This window comes from Ascaphus truei, chromosome 4, assembly GCF_040206685.1.
Source record: "Ascaphus truei isolate aAscTru1 chromosome 4, aAscTru1.hap1, whole genome shotgun sequence".
Classification (NCBI taxonomy): domain Eukaryota; kingdom Metazoa; phylum Chordata; class Amphibia; order Anura; family Ascaphidae; genus Ascaphus; species Ascaphus truei.
In genome coordinates this window covers 339204025-339226027 of record NC_134486.1, presented here as the reverse complement: position 1 = coordinate 339226027, position 22003 = coordinate 339204025, and the positions used below count along the sequence as shown (strand labels likewise).

At 38.8% G+C, this 22003-nt stretch overlaps 1 protein-coding gene across 2 annotated transcripts in view; it reads right to left on the bottom strand.

Moving 5' to 3' along the window:
• The window catches only part of LOC142493689 (uncharacterized), a 139668-nt gene that overhangs the window by 56790 nt on the left and 60875 nt on the right, over positions 1–22003 (bottom strand). Inside the window, exons 4-8 of one of the 2 annotated variants that reach the window (XM_075598153.1) lie at positions 14592–14776; positions 12511–12608; positions 12037–12160; positions 6736–7126; positions 1746–1823 (exon numbers count right to left, since the gene is read on the bottom strand). In XM_075598153.1, the coding sequence (XP_075454268.1) occupies positions 1746–1823; positions 6736–7126; positions 12037–12160; positions 12511–12583 (666 nt within the window). In that variant the 5' untranslated portion in view covers positions 12584–12608; positions 14592–14776. The remainder of the gene's footprint in view (positions 1–1745; positions 1824–6735; positions 7127–12036; positions 12161–12510; positions 12609–14591; positions 14777–22003) is intronic. The other variant, XM_075598155.1, reaches the window with a different exon arrangement.

Genomic DNA, 22003 nt, shown 5'->3' with positions numbered 1-22003 from the left:
CACTCACAGTGGTGCCACTATGTAATCACGTAGTTGGAGATTTTATCCTGTAATAGTGCCAGATAGAGCTACATCTCATATTGTGTGCTCGTGTGGTATAACTACTGCAGCTTAGACACACAATATGTGTTCGTGTCTATGCTGTGGTGATGGATCAAGCAGTGTGGTCAATAGTTTATATCATCATATCTAATATTTGATCGTGCATCCGTCTGTGCAATAAAGTGTGACCGTGATCACGTGTTAGTAATGCCCGCGAGACAGCAGCATTAGTACACAAATCGATACTGTTGCGTAGACACAGTGAGTATCTTCCTGCAGGTATGTTTTGCTGATGTATTGCAATGGTATACTGACACTGGTTTATGCCAACGTGTAGCAATAGCCGTCAGTTACAGCCGTGCAGCTTCATCATCTATTGGAGACCGCACGCCAAATACCAGCTATATAAACGTCAATGCTGGCTTTATTTGTATAACATATGGTGTAACACACAGTGGTATGGCGGTGTTAGGACGCGCGGCTGTATTAGCATGTGGGTGGCCTCCCGCAGGGTAGCGTTATTCAAATGCCGGTCAACACTTGTTGCAGGAAAAAATCCTATCACTTTTACTGAGAATAGTAGCAGAGTTCTAAGAGTAGCTTCATATAAAACGTAACATAATTAAACCCTTAGCAATATCAGTAGCTTCCGGGTTTTTTTAAGAATTATTTTAATTATTAATAAAGTTTATATGTTGTATGTCTAGAGCATTTATAGACCAGGATCTAATACCACCCAGGTCTGCGGTGCGCCCTAGTGGGGATCTTTCTGTGTGTCTCTCACACACATATCCCTCTTTTGTCCATTATGTTCCCTTGGTAAGAAATGGATTAGAGCACCTTCATTGAATGTAAATGTAGAATATTTCTGTTTGCCTGCATGGGTATCACAAGCTGTTTCTTGACCATGGGCTATATACATTGGCAGGCATGAACATTTTAGTTTTGTCATTAACTTTAAATAAAGTTGTGGCCTTGTTCCTTCCAATTCTGTCGTTGTCTGTAGTTATTTGTGTGAGTGGTCTCTACACTGTTATGGGTTTTTTAGTACGTATGTCACTAATTTCTTTTTTTTTTCCACCTCCAGTGATATAGAAGTCTTATGATATTAGCATTAGCTAATTTGGTAGTTTCGCAAACCCTCATCATGGGACACATCAGCCAGACCTGATTTAGGGAGTAATCAATGAATTACCAAGCACACACGTTTGGACTTATCTTACAGTATATGCGAATGTGTGATTAGCCAGTAGTCCCTAAAACACAGTCTGTCTGTGGTTTCTCAAGGAGAGTATTGAGAAACACTAATTAACACAAACTACTGTACTGTTATCTAATTTTTGGTGCAAGCACTGAGAGAAGCACATCCCCATAACAAATCGATTATTTCACCAGAGAAAATATTGTATTGTTTTTATTGGCTCCATGATGTCATACACAGGATTAAGTAACACCTGCATTTATTATGGAAACTTTGTGACACATTGCTAGTACTTTGGGTTTATTAAATATGTTCTACAAAATTCCTTTAACATGATATAAGAATAATACATACGGTCATCTCATTCCTCTGGATCACATATTATCTTGGTCTGTTTAAATGTGGTTTCAACTACCATTTTTTTATTTACATATGTGCTATAAAAAGTTAATGAATCGGTCTTATTCTCATAGTCAATCACAGAAGAGAGTTGCACACTTACATTATCATAAAGCTCACAGCATCCTTCAGATGAAGCTTTTTCTGGATCGCAATATATTTCAAGTTGCTGTATGTCAACCTATAAAACATGAATAAGAAAGACATCCCTTAACCAGTTCGGCAGGAAAGTTAATATACTGTAATTGTATTTGCAAACGACCACATCATACGACATAAGAAACAAGAAACAAAAGTACACGTTCCATAGCGTAATTCAATTTTAAAAAAGGCATTAGAATTAGATGAATACACTCACAAATGAGTGCTCATATAGGTATCCAAATACCGTAATACCTCTGGATGGAACCCTCATCTCTTGGAACACTAGTCCAATGTCTTCACGCTAGCCTCAGTGTAATACCCATGTGATTCTGTATAAAGGCACCCACATTTAGCTTCAAGTGTATGTACTGAGGAGCTTGGCAGCAAGTCTTTAAGACACAAGATCAACATGGAAATGAATGGACCCTATGCGTTTTGTCACTTTAAGTGACTTACTCAAGGTCCACATATTTCCGTGTGGATCTTGTTTCCTAAAGACTTGTCGCTAAGCTGCCCAGTAAATACTCTCAAAGCGGCCTTTTTATTCAACTGAATTACGCTATGGGCAGTGCACTTCTTTTTTCTGTTTCTTAAAGGTTTCTACTTTTACGATAGGGTTGATCGTGTGACTCTGCCTTTACCTTTTTTCTGTCAAAACATTGTTAATATACGAAAAGGAAATACTGTGGCACAACCAAAACAGAGTAACATTGCCCTGGGGGCTTTTGAAATAATTGGAGCATACAAGGAAAAGATCAAGCACTCACAGGACTTACCAAAAGTACAAAATGTTTAATGAAGAATTAACGTTTCGGTTAAAACCAGAACCGTAACTTTTTTTGTTACCTTTTTAAACACTTTTTTTTTTATTTTTCTATATTATTAGTGTTGAGTGTACATGCACATTTTTTGCACATTATGTTTTATCTCTTGCTATTTATATTTTTCTACCAGCTACATTTTTATGCACTTCATCATTTACATTTCTGGTTAGAGCTAATTTATATGTTTAGCATACTGTACATAATAAGTCTGGTGTCCTTTTGTTTTTCAAATAGAAATATCTGTTTTAAGAACTTTAATCAATAATTATTAGAAACATACTCTGGGATTCACTAAAATCAGATACTTGACATTGATGCGATAATCCATATTATTATAGTTTATTTGTAAATCACCAACATACTAGGCATCACGGTACAATGGGGGTACAGTGTTATGTAAGTTACAATACATAAACAAAAAGACATGCCAAACAAGTTGAAACAAGTGCAAACAGATACTGTATGAAAGGTAATGAGTTTACAATCTAGTGGGATTAAGGGGGTATGTATGGAAACAAAAGGTTAAGTGTCTGATCATTGTGGGATGGAGTATGTCTCAGGAGCTGATCCCATTAATGTTGGGGGGGGGGTGGATGTTAGGGGCGTGTTAGTGGGGAGGTTGGTCCAGTTGCACAGCTGGAGGTGGTGGATGTTAGGGCTGTGCCAGATAGGCTTCCTTGAAAAGTTGAGTTTTCATGGAGTTTTAAAAATGTCTGACAGCTGGGGGAGAGTCTGATGGCGCGTGGGAGGTAATTCCAGAGAGAGGGTGCAGCGCGGGAGAAGTCTTGTAGGCAGGAGTGAGCAGAGGTAATAAGGCAGGAGGAAAGGCGAATGTCATGAGCAGAACGTAGGGACATTTAAGAATTTATTTGGCTTAAAATGCTGAGATGTAAGGGAGCCAGCGTCATTAAGAGTTTTGTAAGTCAAAACTAGGGTTTTAAATTGAATTTGAGGGCATATGGAGAGCCAGTGTAGACATTTGCTTAATCTAGCAGAAGAAGTGGAGCAGTGAGTGAAGTAGATAAGTCTGGCAGCAGCATTTAGGTTGGATTGGAGTTGGGACAGGCAGATGATGGGAATGCCAAATAGAAGAATATTACAGTAGTCAAGGCTGGACAAGATGAGTGAGTGAATTAGGATTTTAGTTGCGTCACGAGTGAGAAAAGGGCACATCCTAGTGATATTTCGGAGCTGGAGTTGGCAGGACTTCATGAGGGAGTGAATGTGAGGAATGAAGGAGGGGGCAGAATCAAAGGTGAACCCTAGGCAGCAGGAGAATTTGTAAAGAGAAGTGACCCTTAAAACTTGCAGTAGCTGTAAGTTGGTCATTGGTCTTTTTTTGTAGTGCTGTCTTGGTGGAGTGTACAGGACGGAAACCAGATTGTAATGTGTCAAGCGGGGAGTTGGAGGAAAGGAAGGGAGTCAGGTGGTTGTATACAAGCCACTCAAGTACCTTAGAGGCAATTGGGAAAAAGAGAGCTAGGGTGGTAGCTAAAGAGGGAGGCTGGTTTCAAGAGAGGGTTTCTTTAAAATTGGTGTGATGAGTGCATATTTAAAGAAAGATGGGAATGTGCCAGAAATATGAGAGAGGTTAAAAGGTGAGTTAGGGTAGGGCATAGTGCCCTATAGAGGGGGCAGAGGAGATGTGAGGGAATAGGATCAGGAGGGCAGGTTGTAGGGTGAGATGATGAGAAACATGGTGACATTCTCAGTCACAGGAAAAAGAGCTGAGGGTGGATTGAGGTGTGCGAGGGTAGGTGGGTGGTGCCTGACATGAAGAGATGCCATGTCTGATGGACTTACTCTTATCTGTGAAGTAGGGGGCAAGGTTTTGGGCTGTGAGGGCAGAGGGGGTTACAGGTGCTGCTGGGCAAAGAAGGAAGATGAAGGTAGAAAATCGACATTGAGGGTTTTAGGAAAGAGTTAGCCTGAATTTAGTTAATCTCTTCCACACACATTTATATTAATTAAAGAGAAAAAAAATGTGTGCTAAAAACACAACCATGATGAGTAAATAAGTGCTTAAAATCAATAATTCAATCCTACAAATTCCTCTTATAATTGCATTCAGTTATATTACAAGTGTTGAGGTTTCTGTTGTAGCTTTTCCTCGAGAGCAGATGTCTCTATATTAAACATATGAAAAGACAAGAGCGCAAGACAGAAACACAACCATAGTGTAGTAGTTTCAAAACAGAATTTACTAAAGATAAAATATATAGATGTCTACTTACAAATGCAAAAAATAATTCAGGTATTTTCACTTAAGGTAAGCACTCATATCGGCATCTGTCTCTTTCCGGTCTAGAGATCTGTCCTGCGCCCGTGTACACCATGACTCCGGATTAACTTATTCCCATCTCTTCTGCTTGAAACGGTTGCTCTTGTGGGCATTATAGATTTATACCCCAGATTAAGAGAACGTAGTTCGCATAGAGTTGTAGCAGATCATCCAGTAACAGTAGGGCCCATAACCACAGCCATAACGAGCAGCAGAGACAGGAACAAGCACAGGCCATAGTGGATCAGAGAGATGGATGCTGATACATGAGTGCTTACCTGATGTAAGATAACCTTTTATATATATATATATATAGACAATATGATACCGGTTGCAACACGACATCAAGGGACAGCACGCAGGTAAGTAAATCAAAAATGTTCTATATTTGATAGAAGACACAGGTTTTTGTGTCTGCTATCAAATATAGAACATTTTTGATTTACTTACCTGCGTGCTGTCCCTTGATGTCGTGTTGCAACCGGTATCGTATGGTCTGTTATTGCTTTATGGGATAAGCACCAAAACTTATTTACTTGCATATGGTGTGCCGGCTGTGCATTGGATTCTATATATATATATATATATATATATATATATATATATATATACACACAAATACAACTGTATGCTCATCTGCATGTCTTAGGCAGGTCTGCAACCCCGCCTTTCCCCATTATCACCCAGCATACAGCACTTCCACTGCAGCAAGGGATTCTGGGAAATGACATGCAAATGAGCACACAGTGTCACTTTTTGCATCAAAAAACATTTTTAACATGGTTCCCTACAGGCTTAAGTTTGCTGCATGGTCACAGCTTTGAGCACAGCCAGGGTTAAGGTGCATACCCAGAAAACCACCCACAGACAGCTGTTTCGACCTTGATGGGTCTCATCAGTGTGGGGTTGATTTTAACTGGATATGCATAAGAGGCTATGGGATAGGCTATACCATAATACTGAGTTAAGTTATGGTGAGTAAAAAAAAGTGACAAAAACCCTCCACAGGAAAGCAAATATGCAAATACAACTGTATGCTCATCTGCATGTCTTAGGCAGGTCTGCAACCCCGCCTTTCCCCATTATCACCCAGCATACAGCACTTCCACTGCTGCAAGGGATTCTGGGAAATGACATATATATATATATATATATATATCAAGTGGATACCATAAACCATGAAGGACAGTCATTGGGACTCCCTCAATAAAAATGTGAGCATGTACCCAGGTACAAATAAGCAATGAGTGTGTAAGATATATAGAGTACATGCAATGGAGATAAGCAGTCTAGCAACAGAGAACAAACCGGATAGAATAGTGGTAAGGAAGGTAAGGAAAAACCTTATAGAAAAACTAGCACTCACTAATCAAAATGGAGTAGACAGGGACCCTATATATTAAAGTCTAGCCAGAGTAAATGAACACAGAAAATATTATATGAGTATTCATAAAATACTGAAGGCTAGAAACCAATTTTAAATGCCTGAATTGTCTTTGCATTTGTATGTAACCATCTGCACATTTTCTCTTTAATAAAGTCTGGATTTAGATTCATTGTTGTGAACCAAACATCTGAAATGGTTCCATTATTTAGACAAAGAAGGAATATTATCAAAGACTTATTTTTTTTTTAAAGAAGACAGAAATAATATGAGGGAATAAAAATACTCTTAGGATAATTGTAATGTCAACATTTGTATTCCTATAAAGACCCCCATGTGTAGCTGACACATGCCTCATTGGTCCTAACATAGCTGGATGTCTTTAATTTTTATTTCAAGAGAACTGTAAAGCTGCTAAGAGGTGGCAGATGACTTTCAATGAATGCAAACCATTACTTACCACAGGCGATGACTCTGTGTCTCTCTTTACCAGTGATGAGACTCCATTCATTTGACCAGCACTTGGCTCCGTTATGGACTCGGCATTGACCTCTTGACAATCTAAAAGCATATTGGATTCATCTCCTTTTACACTTAATGACAACTTATGCCAGTTGCCATCAAAAAGTGTTTCTACATTGTTAAAAGTCTTGAATATCAGGGTCTTTGCTGGCGTAGCATAAAAAAATGACAAAGACTTTGTATTATCATGGAAACGAAGCCCAACTTTTTGTTTATCATCAGAATCAATTATTTGCCATAAATTCCAGATTCCTTGAGGTGTGTCCATCAATATCTTAAAAGTGGCTAAAATAGAGTAGTCAGGGGGTAATCCGTGTGGTGGAAAAGAGCTATAATAAATAAAGAGGTACATTGTTAGCTTTGTTTTGATAAATTAATCAAAACCACAAACGATCATGTGAAATAAAAAACATTAAAAGTGGTATTTCTAATCCAAAAATTTGCATATTATTTTAATTTGCTTCTGCTTGTTTTCTTCTGGCTTTTACATTGCAACATTGGAGACAACAGTATCAATTCTTAAATGTGTTTATTTACTTCTTTCAAATATTATACAAGCCTAATAAAGTCACACATAAAAATACTCCAGGAAGCCACTTTGTATGTATTGTATTGTATGTCTTTATTTATATAGCGCCATAAATGTACATAGCGCCTCACAGTAGTAATACATATCATATAAATAACAAATAATATAAATAACAGATCATGGGAATAAGTGCTTCCGACGTAAAAGTAACATTAAGGAAGAGGAGTCCCTGCTCCGAGGAGTTTACAATCTAATTGGTAGGATGGAAGAACGTACAGAGACAGTAGGAGGGAATTCTAGAAAGTTGCGTCTACAGGGGGCCAAGCTTTATGTATCATGTGTTCATGATTATCCAGTGCTATTCATATGCTTCTTTAAGCAGATGTGTCTTAAGGTGGGTCTTAAAGGTGGATAGAGAGGGTGCTAGTCGGGTATTGAGGGAAGGGCATTCCAGAGGTGCGGGGCAGTCAGTGAGAAAGGTTTAAGGCAGGAGAGAGCTTTAGGTACAAAGCGGGTAGAAAGAAGACATCCTTGAGAAGAACGCAAGAGTCGGGATGGTGCATAGCGAGAAATTAGGGCTGAGATGTAAGGAGGGGCAGAAGAGTGTAAAGCTTTAAAAGTGAGGAGAAGAATGGAGTGTGAGATGCGGGATTTGATCGGAAGCCAGGAGAGGGATTTCAGGAGGGGAGATGCGGAAACAGATTTAGGAAAGAGTAGAGTGATTCTGGCAGCAGCGTTTAGGATAGATTGTAGGGGAGACAGGTGAGAGGCAGGAAGGCCGGACAGCAGGGGGGTTAGAATCTGAGGTATATATTCATTATATATGGGTTTTTTGTGAAAAAAAATTGCTTTCCAATGCAATGCAGGGAATTTGGCAGAGAAAGGACAAGTATATCTGTGGCCCAGATGCACTAAGCTCTGTTAGGCTATTTAACGTAAATTAACATTAGGTTAACCGTAATACCAATGCACTAAAGCAAATAACATAACGTTAACCCACTGCTACTCTTCTTTTCAGCCGTTGGGGCTAATGTTTTGCAAAATAGCTGATTAATATCTGAACCTGTACCAACTGATACATGTTTACATACAGAGATTCAAATAATTAGTTGCAATATTGAATACTCATCATTTGTATGTAATTCTCAGAAACCATTTTGATAAAAACAATATAGAGTTTCTAGATGGCCAAGAGATCAGACAGATAATAAAGTAATTTTTACACAAAATGGAAAATAGTATCATACTTAAGAATTTACAGATTACATTTCAAAGTTGTATATCTGCTGTGGTTTTAAAGCAGCAATTATAACGTAACACACCCTCTTTATTTACAGGATTGGGACCGATAACACTCTGGAGCTTCACAATGTGACTGTATTTTCTGCTCCAGGGACCCCCCAGCTCAATTTTGTTTCCCCTGGTGGGAGATTTACATCCAGCAACTTCCCTGGTAAGTATCTCAGGAACAAGGGTGACCCTACGCTGAAAATAGCAATGGTTTAGCTCCAAAAGATCAACTGGTTCCAATTCTGCCAAACAAAAGTTATGTACAGTATGGGAGATAGCTTCTTTAAGGCAGAAACACCAAAACCATAGATTATAAACTCATTTGGCCAGGACTGTGTCTGTAACATTCCTAAGTGCTGCTTACCATGCACTATACTATAATTGTGAAGTTCTTTGAGTCCAATTGGGAGAAAAGTGCAATATGAAATAAAGTTATTATTATTGCTGAAACTATTAGGACATATAGGGGACTATGAGATATTTGGATCAAGGCACAATTGGCGCCATTCTGGTGCAAAAAAATTGCTCTAAATATTTTGGAAAAATCCAATGAAAAGGAATAAGATTATTTTCTTGGGTAGATGTGGTGCAGATTTTTGCCCCAGATTTGCACCACTTTTAGCTGAAACATACTGTATAACCTGATGCATCAAGGGAAAAGGGGATCAATTGCACCATAAACAAACTGCACCAGACGTAAGGAACATGAAAAAAAAAAAGCGATGGGAGTAACCACATTTCAGGTGTATATTTATCGTGGGCAAAAGTGAATTTTGGAGCAGAGTTGGCTGCATATGTAAGAACATTTTCATACATGTGATGCAGAATATTAGATCTACACCACTTCAGATCTGGAGGATTTTTTTGGGCAAATAAACGTAAGAAGAGAATGGTGCACAGAGATACAGAATGTGATACATCTCATTGTAATATGTGCACCATGTAACGCCTCCCCAACTCCTCCTACTGACACTGGGGCAAATGTTAAATTAGAGCAAAGTATTTTGACACATAGGTGCCAGATTTAAATACCTTGGTTTTGCACCAAGATTGCCTTGATACAGTACATAGACCCTTTGGAGGTTGACACAAAGGGGGCCGGTCTAGGAAATTTGGCCGTGACCAAAACGCCGCCAGTGTTCTGTCACCAGGACACTTCCCCCTCTGGGATATTTCGCCACTGTCGGCTGCAAGCCAAACCTGACAGGCCTCTATGTTGTCATGGATCCCTTTCATTACCGGAGAACGCATTTACCGCCTATCATTGCAGGATTGTGGTGGTATCTATTCCCGGGATGTCTGTCTGTGCCAACCAGGGCTCCCAGACTTTTAGAAAATTTGAGCCGGTGTCGTTAACCAAACTCGTCAACTGTTCCATCCGGCAAACAAACCAAATTCTATTTCTAATCTTGGGGATAATTGGAATCTCCGGTTGTTTCCATACTGCTGCAATCTCGCATCTGGTGGCTGTAGCCAGATGTGTGATCAATTTATGTGTGGCGTTAGATAGCCCCTCGACTCGTCTGCCCAATAGGAACAGCCACGGGTCTAAGGGGATTTCCACTTCTAGCAGTCTCTGAAGCCAATCTTTAATCTCCTCCCAAAGCGGGTTTACCTTCGTACAAGACCACAGCATATGGAATAAGTCCGCTCTCTCTCCGCACTGCTTGGGGCAGAGCGGAGAGTAGGAGAAGGAGCGGGATCCAGGGCAGAATAGGCCCCTAGTGAAAGAGGCAGCCAAAGAGGTAACAGTAGGAGAGAGTGGGTCAATGTTCTCGGAGAGAGAGGTCTACACTAAAATACACGCACGGCGCCTGAATGGAAGATCCTCGAGCCTTACCACCCCTCCCCCTCCCTCCCCCCCTTCCCTCCCTACTAGTTAGTTAGTGTGTCTTGTCCCCCTGTTCGTCTTGTAAGTACAGTAAGTCAAGTTTTTGGTTGATTATATAAAAAAGAAAGTACTAAATGTGGTGATGTCACTGTAGACAATGGATGGTGTTACCATGTAAGATGTATTTCACCCAATAAAATCAAAGTTATAAAAAAAAAACCTGACAGGCCATTTCTGCCACACCCGACCATCCCACTCTGACAACTGCATGTTTAAATGTCCCAGACGGGACTGCTACACTTTCTCGACAGGCCGCACCGACGTGCCATCTTTAAACATCCTGCAGGACATTTAAACATGCAGTTGTCGAAGTGGTCAGGATGCAGACGGGACATACTGTTGTCGGAGCGGCAGACATGGCTTTGCTTGGGTGGTTGGGCACAGGAGCAGACATTGCTGCGAACTGCCCTGTGGCGAAGTGTTCTAGATGCAGAATGCCTGCCACATTTTGGTCGCGTCCAAACGTCCCCTTCCGAAGGGGGTGATGTATCATGACAAATGTGGAGCAAAATTGATGCTAATTGCATCATTGTCATCAACGTATCAAGGTCTTTGCTCCAAGTTTTGCGCCACCTTCCAATCTGCGGAGTGGTAATAGGAGGAGTTACATGACAATCAGATTGTAATGGGCAAACTCTGCGTCTCCATGCAACTTTTTTGTGTATTTGCATCAAAAACATCTGCCAGGTCTGAGGTTGTGAAAACTCTTTTGCCCAACGATTTGCATCAAATGTAAGAAACCCTTTCTTACATTAGACGCGAAGGCAAGCAGAAAATGGAGCAGTGCGTCAAAACAAACTTCTTTGTGCACTTTCATTACATTGATACATCTCCCCCGAAGCGGGAGACTCATTAAGCTCCGATGCAGGTTATCGCTCCATAATCGCTCCATAATCCAGCGTTAACTGCCATTCAAGTTATTGGCTATTAACATGGGATCACGGTGCGATAATCTTTACCTCAGCTTATTGAATCCCAGCAAGTGTTGGTTAGGGGGAAACGAATGAGTGGAAAGGGGTATTAGTGGCACATACCTGCTCATTTTTCTGACTTACTACTTGCATATGTTGTAGTATTATGGGGTGCGGGGAGGGGGGAGCATTTAATATTTGTTTTTAGATAACTGTACATTCTCTTTCAAGCGCAGTGAAATTTAAAGGCGTCAATGCACAACAATATAAGATCATGAAAAGAATTGCTGATTTATTAACAAAAAACAACGCTTTGACTCTTAATCATAAAAAGAGCCCAAAATATATTTTTTTCTATAGCTCTCTCTTTATATAGTTTCTGTTAAGTAATGATATATTATTAGCACATATATCGCCTCTCTTTACTTCTACTAATCAGTTATTCTACAATAATGTAAGATAAAGTGTTACCAATATTAAAAGATTAAAAGGTAAAGCACCAACATCTGCATTTGTTATGGAACAGTACAAACCTTTCTCAAGAGAGTACATATTTTACAAAATCTGTTACTACATTTACAGTAGCTGTATGGTTTTTGTCTTGGAGTTGTATCATACCTATCTTTCTTCTTTAAGTGTATGGCAGGGTTTATGCGGAAGGCAGATGAATTTGGATTTGAACCATTGACTGTTCTCACATCCGCAGCTGTTGACAACCGAACATCTTCAAGAAGGTCAAATACTGTACAGAAAATGGAAAGATTCCACATTACATAACTCACTTTTAATTTTGCTGTAAAATTGCTAAAGTGCAATCAGATTGTACAGATTGAGGTAATTTAATTTTTCTTGGCTGAACAGAAGCACTACCCACCGCTCCTTTTTGGTTAATCAATGTATCACGTCAAATTGGGAGAAGAGACATCCAGAACCTAAAATACTGCTAAAAGTGAGGTCTTACTAATGACCTGTAGATTGATATTGCCATATTCTCCTTTCTGTATTAATGGGATTGTATAGCTGAGTTTCTAAGACACATGAACACAGCCAATAAAGTACAACTTGTTTTTATAAACATATTGAATGACTTACCAGAAATAGCAGATTCTTGGCATTGTGTAAGGCTGAGTAAAGTCAGAAAACTAATAAGACCTGGAAATTTCATCTTGGCGTTTTCAAAAAATATATATCTAGAAAGAAAAATGTACATACTGTAATATATCATGATATTTATAGTGGTAAAGCATTTGAAAATGGCAAACTGGTATTGCTTAACCATGGGTGTTTATTTATACAGTGACTAGGTCTAAAATAATAGGGCCAGGATATTAATTAAATGCACGTTATAATTTGTTACATACCATATTTCGCTAATGGATACAAAAAAAACATTTGTACAGGCAGTCCTCGGTTATCCGACACAATGCCTTACTCAAAATGGCGTTGAATAGCGAAACGTCTTAAAGCGAAACACATTTTCCCATAGGAACACGTTTAAATGAAAGGTTCCGTTCCTGAAGGCATTTTTAACACTAAAATACACCAAATATTTAATGCAGACAATAAGATACGCAGCACACACATAAATTATATAGTGTATATACTGTATTATATATATAATATAACATAAAATATAATAATATATTGTATATATATTATATACACATAGACAACTTTGCAAAGCGTTGTAAGAACATTGGATAAGCTGTTTTGGCGTTGTAAAAATGAACATAGGTATGAATTGCATAGCGTTGGATAAGCCATTCGTTGTAAAGCGAAGCATTGTAAAACGAGGACTGCCTGTATTAATACAAACTTACTAGGGATGTCAGATAAGTATAGTGATTTGTTTGGTCATGGATTTCTCATCCAACCCTAGTGGCACCAGTACCACCCAATCATGTACAATCATGTACAATAACCTCGCTAGTATATACATTAGACAGCTTACAGACAGATATTGCCTGTTATAAGGGTTGTAGATTCAGATGGTCCTTTATTTTTGTCTCTTCAAAGTAACGCAGTTAGATTATCTGCTGGACATTTCTAAGCAGTTACCCTTGTTATTGTAACTTAAATTAAAATGAATAATTCAAAGATCTAATGCTAATTTCAGGAGGATTGTTATAAAATACAGATAGAGATGATTTGTACAAATGAGTTTGCTTAGTTGTGAATCAGCATTACACTTTCCTCAGACACACATAAATGGCCTTTGAGAATTTGTTGCAAGCGAGTCACTATTCTTTAAGAGAAATTGCCAAAGTAAATATTGGACTTCACACCTACAGTTTGCTGAGAAATACTATAGAAACTTATGAATCTTGTAAAGAGATTTTTATTATTATTATTATTTGACTGTGCTCATTGTGAATGATAATATCACAAATGATGGACACTTTTCAGTTGCAATTAAGTAAATTAAAAAAAGGACAACTTATTTAACATCTGCTTTCAAAGTTTTGTTTCAGCCATTTCTTTTTCTAGCAAAGAACGTGGTTTTCCATAAGATGCAACTACTTACGCAAAGACAAAAAAGAAAAAAATCAAGTATATGGAAGAAATGCAATGGTTAATGTTTCTCGTGTTAACTGCTTTGGAAATTGATCATCTTAAGAGTGGCATCATGATTACATCACTGCCAATAGAGAAATCCAGTTTCCCAACTCAGGCCAATCATTTTATCCATCTGTCCTGCACTTAGATTTTAGGCAGGGCAGAGATTTGTGCTACAAAAATGCCATCTATCGGTGTATTGTGTTAGCCCAGTATAAACATTTAAATATTATTAGCAAATCTTACATATTGTATTTAGTCAAATGTAATACTTTCAAGCAAAAATAGTTAACAAAATAGCAAGTTATCCTATATTTCTAAAATGGTGCCAAATGAACATATTTAATGATACGTACATAGATATAACTGAATGTAATTGAATGCAGTTGTCAAATATATATTTGAATTGAATATCTATAGAATTCAAATATATAGAAGTTTATGTTAACACGTATCGTCTTTATTCAAAAGCTAGAATTAGCACCATTGATGAGTAATTATAATTATAGCTAATAACATTTATGAGTGACACAAGTATAAAATACTGAACTATTCACACTTTTACATTAATCTTATGTTAAGATATTACACTTAAAGACATTAAAATTAACACTTACTGTTCATACTCTGTTGGTGAAGATGCAAAGCATGCAGCTGCTATGTGTCGGTTCTGGGAACTTCAGTAAAGGACTTAGCAGGGACTACTCATGGAGAGGGGCAAGCAATTCACACAGTAACACCAGTTTCTTGCTGTTTCAAGAGTAGAACCTTTGCTTCACCTTCTGTGCCTGGGGGTTCTGCTCTATAGTGATAGGTGGAACATGCTGTCTTTATCTGTTGATTGGTTAGTCTCCTAATTGTCAATCTTACTGTGAGGCATAAAGGAGATATACTTGTCTGATTTAAAAACAATGTAGTCACTCTACAGTATTTAATCAGCAAAACATGTGAAATCTTGTATTGTTTTTTTTAAATAAATCAGTTTTGTAGTATTAGATAATAGTTATTGTATTTTTTTATTATTATTATTATTTTAATTATTATCATTCGACTCAATGCCATTTAAATGAGTTTAAAAGCATCCTTTGATTTCTAAAGCAGGTTTAGCCCACCTTCCCAGCAGTGCAAGATCTTCCCTGTTTGTGATCATTTGTTGCCAATATTACCAGCAGTTTGACCTGTAAACTGTAACAATAGATAATGTTCCCATAGTAGTATAAGGATACATTATACCTGCTGAGTTACACTGACTGAAACAGTCATTATGTTAGGCTGCGCTTATAGTGCCAGTGACGTTGCGTCAAAACAAATGCATTTCCGCCATCGTGTGCGCTTATAGTAAGTGCAGCACGACGGCTTGGTCGCGATCGCTGGAAGTCATCTCAATTTGATTTTTCCAGCAACCGTAGCCTGACGTCGCCGTCACCAGCCCTATAAGAGCACCAAAGGATTGTCAGCTTAGGTAAGAATGTAGAATTATACATTGCCACATGCTTTACCTATAGAAACAAGAAGAAAAAAAAGGGAGCGATCCAGTATTGCTGCTTTAACCAGACAAGCTAACAAGTAAAACATTGCCCAAAATAATTAGTCAATTATGAAGCAAACAGTATGTGTATTTCAAAAAGAAGCAACAGGACTGGCGCTTACAGCAGTATACAGTAACAAAAATCACACTACAAATATCTTTAGAGGAATAGAAGATAGGTTGAAAGTGACCCCCAAGTGGTGAATTATGTAAGTGCACTAAAACAGTAACATAAAATACACCTCAATATCAAACAATCAAACGAGTGATTAAGGTATTTGCAGAAAAACAAAACAAAAACGTCCCACTCAACCTTCAATAGAAAAGAGCCTTCCTTTTTTCTTGCAGATAGTTGTAGAACAAGATGAGGGAGCGGGATTTGTTATATGTAAAAAAAACAGTAAAAGGAAAAAATATAGAGTAGTGTTGCTAATACCAGATGCGAAGATCGTTCTTTAAATCTTCAAACATTATACTCACAGAAATATGAGTACAACAAGCATATCACATGCTAAGATTCAGGTGTGTGGATATAATCCTTTCTTGTCTAGGATGACATCTAGGATCGAGCGCTGAGTGGGTGTAAATGAGTGCAATAAATCAGGGTACATAGAATACAATAGTTGAGTGATGGTAAACTCACCGCCCCTCTCTCGTGGGTCAGACGAACGCTGGTGCCGGGCTGGTGCTGCTTCGTATTGCGGCCGCTTGGAAACAGCAACGCTGCTCAGCGGGGTTCTCTCTGCTCTGACCGGGTAGTAACAACCTCCACTCTCCTCCTGCATTCAATGCATTTCATTTGATGAGACAAACTTCATCAGGAGTCCTCATGGATTCTTAGCATGTGATATGCTTGTTGTACTCATATTTATGGGAGTATAATGTTTGAAGATTTAAAGAACGATCTTCGCACCTGATATTAGCAATGCTACTCTATATTTTTCCTTTTACTGTTTTTTTTTATATGTCCCTCATTCTGTTCTACAACAGTATGTGTATTTGTCTGGAAAGTTTGGCCTTAAATTCAGGTAAAATACGCATGTCAAATTTTCTGTATTATAGTGTACATTTCCAGGATGAAAATTAGTCTTGCTTAATCACAAAATACTGTTTCATTGCATTATTATAGCAGGCATGTTATTAAGTGGTTGACAGAAGACAGAAAAAAATGCTTTTCAAGACAAAATTACACGGAAGAAGGCAGTTTCTACAGTATGTCATGACAGTATGTGAATGACTTTAACTGCTTAATCACATGTAATGTTATAAAACAAAAGTGTAATTGATGGAGGAAGTTTGCCAACTACAACATTGGAAGGGGTCTGTTATACCTTATTAGTTTATGTTAAAAAAAGACAGATCCATCGAGTTCAACCTTTGCTAAATTATAACTGGAGGATGCGCATGCTAAATATGTATTTATATTCATCAAGGGGAAAAAAATCTGAATCAGTAAATTTTATATATATAGTTTTGCGAGTAAGGGTTATAGCAAAACTAGTGTTGCAAAGGGCCTTAAACATAGTTGTAAGAGAGAGACTTTATTACAACCAAAACCTAAATATATGGGTCCTAATGGAATAAGGTTTGTCAGTACATTTAATCAGCAGTGGTCCGACCTGAGGGACATATTGCAAAGACATTGGAAAATTTTATTGGCGGACAAAGATCTTAAAAACTCATTGGGTGAACATATCAGTTTAACCAGCCGTAGGTCACCAAACCTACGTGACAAATTAGTTCACAGCCCCTATGTCCCTCAGGTTGGTACTACGTTTCTCTCAAACTTTTCCAAAAAAATGATTTTTTAAATATATGCGACAAACAGAATGCTTTTCTAATTGGTTAGGGACACGCACTTACAGTATAAGATTCTGGTATTCCTCAATTGCAAAAGTAAGGGAGTAGTATATTATTTTTCTTGCCCTTGTGGTCTTATCTATGTTGGTATGACCACAAGGGAAGTGCGATTCAGAATCTTGGAACATAGTCACAATATAAAAAATGCACAGCGTGACCTACATTCATTAAGAAAAATAACATCGGTAGCCCGACATTTTCTAAAACAACATGGCTCATATCCCTCTGTGTTCTCTATGTTTGCCTTTGACAAGGTCTCTCTTGGCATTTGTGGTGGCGACCTGGAGAAGGCCCTGTTGAAGCGGGAATGCAGGTGGATAGTGCAGCTAGGAACAATGGTACCCCTAAACGACTATGTTCAGTACCATTATTTTGTAGTATATACCAGTGTTTCTAACTTGTGAAATATGTGATGAAAGAATAACTAGAGCCTGTGTTTTATTTATTAGCAAAAAAAGTTACATTTTAAACAATTGAAATCCAATCTGTGGTGTTATTTGAAGGAAAATGTATACAGGAGAAATTACTTTCAAATGATTTACAATAAGAGTATGTTATGAGGGGAGAATGTATACACATAAGTATTGGTTACATGTTTTATCATGTTTAAACAGGCTTATTTGTAAAAGGAATATAATTTTGCAATACTTTCACATCTTTTGAGGCTTGAGGAGTTTTTTTGGAATCCCATTCCATTTTACTCTTTCTCCCCTGCTTTTATGTGTATCATTCAATAAAATTGTTATATTCTTTGGTATACCCGTGTGCTCCCTTTAGGGAATCTTTTTTCTTGTTCTCACATTATCGTCATCCCTGGAGCACCGCTGGCTACTATTATATTATAGTATATATGCTAGTTTTTGGGTACTATATATTTCTGGCGTGCATGCGGTATTCTGTGTTTGTTTTGTATACCTGTGCTTTCTTCATAAGCATTTCTGGCGTGCATGCGGTATTCTGTGTTTGTTTTGTATACCTGTGCTTTCTTCATAAGCATTTCCTATACCTGCTCCGCCATCATTGTTTTTATATCTTTCAAACTTTGAATATGAATGTTGGCAGCCATGATCAGCACAGACCTGCAAATTCCAATGAAGATTTTTCTATCCCGTGTGATAACATTGTTATTGATCCTTTGGCACCTTTGCCTAAGGGCACTGAGACTTTGAAAACTTTTAAATATCTCTCTCAAAGGAGGCTCAGAAGTTGGTGGAATAAAACCGCTTTGGATCGTTATGTTCAAAACAAATTGATCCCGAGAGGGTTTGGTTACAAACATTTCCTTCCTTCGACTTCACCGACAGTAAGCTTGAAGAGAGATGTGAGACTACATTGAATGTGTGTTCCTTGGAACTTATTAAGATTTTGATTGAACATGATGATATGGTTTTGGTAGAAGTCACCGCCAAAATTGAGACTGCACAAAAAGATCTTGTAAATGTTGACCATTCCCTCATGAGTCAAATTGAAATCGGCTTAGATAAGTATGAACAGGACCTTATCGCTTTAAAAAATAAAGAAATTTGCTAGAGATTTAAGTAACTATAAAAATGACTAAGTTTACAAATGGCATAGAAGGAAGGGTGGTCAGGCAACACGTACTGGCAGAGATAATTCATCAATAACTTCTTCTGGAGCCATGACTTGAGACCTTAACTCCTCTGATACCGAGACACATCGTACCTCGAGATTAACTGATGGTATTGCAGCATCTTCTTCTTTTTTGGAGAGGGATTCCCGATAAGAAAAGCGAGGAGGAGGACGAGGCGGGGAATCAAGGAAATTAAGGGACCGAGACACCTTCGGTTACAAACCGCAGAAGAAAAGCCGTTCACGGCGGTAACTGAGCATTTGACAGTAGTCAATCTTTCTGACATTATACTTACTGATCACCAGACTAAAATTCTGCAAAGAGCTTTGTCCTTTTTTGGAAGTCAGATATTAGGGCAGAATTTACACATAACCAGAGAATGTTTTCTTTATAGAACCCATCAGAATACTAATGTTGAAAATTCAGAACTTTTCCTGAGCAGATCCAATTTCTGAAGAATTATTGTACTATAAATAGACCCAAGTGAAATGCTCTGATCAGTTATGTGAAATATGTGATGAAAGAATAGCTAGAGCCTGTGTTTTATTTATTAGCAAAAAAAGTTAAATTTTTACCAATTGAAATCCAATCTGTGGTGTTATGTGAAGGAAAATGTATACAGGAGAAATTACTTTCGAATGATTTACAATAAGAGTATGTTATGAGGGGAGAATTTATATACATAAGTATTGGTTACATGTTTTATCATGTTTAAACAGGCTTATTTGTAAAAGGAATATCACTTTGCAATACTTTCACATCTCCTCTAGAAATACCATACAGTATGTTACAAGAAACTGCTAGACCTAAAGTAAACATATGATCCGTGAAAGGAATGAATTCAGAAAACCTCGAATAAACTAGTTTTTATTTAGCCCAAGCATAGCATTATATAAAATAAAGCTTCATCATTTAAATAATAAATACCCCATAAAGCATTTTTTTTTTAACGTAACTGAACTGAGGGGATCGGGACCTCCAAAGCCATAATATGTTTCTATTTTCCAAAAGTGCCGATATACGGAGAGTCATATTTCCCGAATCAAATATTCTTAGGTCATATGACCAGCCAGGAAACCCCCAGCTAATGTTATATTAATATAAGTCTTTACTGAAAAGAGTTCATTGAGAGGTATTAAACTTTATTATTTTACTTCTTTTTTTTTTCTACTTTTGTCCATGTCGGGTAAAATAAACCTGTTAATAAAGGTTGGTTTACTGATAAGTATATGACACTGCAGACTTGAAACAAATAATACCCATTATATGTATTATAATTATAGCCCCATTTCCCCCTGACTAAAGGGACTACCAGTACTGTATTACTGCTGTGGCCAAGTTTATTCGAGCATTTGCCCGTTCTTGGCCGCAGCAGTATCCTGGCGCGCGCCGCAGGGTGACGGGCGCACGCCGAAGCAGCGGAAGAGCGCCCTCCGATCGGGGCGCTCTCCCTACCGCTGCCGGGTCCGCCGGGTCCCCCGGAACCCCCTGCCGCCGTCCCGCGATCGCGGGACAACAGGGCTCCCTCGGAGAGCCCTGGACGCGCGTGCAGGGGGCGCTGGCACCCGATGATGCGTGACCGCGCATCGGTGATGCGCGGCACGCTGAGGGAGTGCGGCTCGCAAGCCGGGACATTTCCCGGCTTGCGGAATGAGCCGCACTCGGATAAACTGTGTCGGCAGTGTACCTGAGTGGTGTAGAGGAGGCCAGATACTCCGCTGCTGGGAGCCTAGGGTGATCACGTTCGTGGTACACAGCGCATCCACCCGGGAAACATCCTAATGCAGTAGGATAACTTTTCACAGGAACCCAATGCAGACAGTAATTACACACACAACTGGGTATATAATGAAAGTAACCTGAACCAAAAAGTGCTTGTGGCGCAAAGTGACCAAATATAAACAGTGCAATGTGCAAATAAACCCAGTGATGTATAGCACTGAAAACACATACTACTGTCACTCCATATGTATAATTCCTCAGGTGCGTGGACTCCTGGTTAACCTCATATGAAGAAAAGAACACAAATGCAGAGGGTATACCGTATTAACATTTACTCATGATGACTAACAACACAGGGGGGGAAGGAAACAAACTCACACTCTCCCCGCTGGTGTATAACCCCAGATGAAGTCTTTGGACGAAACATGTTGGGCTTTTTTGACTCTCTGAGGCCACTACATTAACCCTATACTATCCGGAGTTGCTGGGGAGGCTGTGATGTGTTGAAACGGACGGAGGACTCTGAGCGCGGGTGAGAGGCGCTGAAGGAGGAGACCGGAGTTTGCAACTGTCTCTACATGCCCAGCAGCTGATTTGGGAGCAGTCATTTCGGGAGAAGGGTTGAAGGGCGCCCAAAGTCACTTCTTGCTTATAGACCAGCGGGGAGAGTGTGAGTTTGTTTCCTCCCCCCCCCCCTGTGTTGTTTGTCATCATGAGTAAATGTTAATACACTATACCCTCTGTATTTCTGTTCTTTTCTTCATATGAGGTTAACCAGGAGACCACGCACATGAGGGATTCTACATATGGAGTGAAAGTATTATGTTTTTTCAGTGCTATACATCACTGGGTTTATTTGCACATTGCACTGTTTATATTTGGTCACTTTGCGCCACAAGAACTTTTTGCTTCGGGTTTATGTAATTGCGGTTTGGGGAAACCGCAGGTGTTCAGGCAGCAGCTTGATTTTATCACAATATTTGTTGCGCTTTATTAACCCTTTATCTGTCACTTTATATAATGACAGTATTTACTGACACATCAATATGTATATGGCCATACAATATTCTATCTCCCAAAGTAACAGCTCCCTGGTAGAACCCCCCAATAGATTTCAATGGGATTCCTTTACTTTGATAAAAATGGCTCTGGTTTTGCCCTATTTTTGTATGTTACAGGAGATGGCAAGAAGCTGTGCAACTGTTCTACCTCCATCTAGGGGTGAGAGGCTACAATTACAATGTATGCATCTTAACCCTGGCTGTGCTCAAAGCTGTGACCATGCAGCAAGCTTAAGCCCGTAGGGAACCATGTTAAAAATGGTTTTG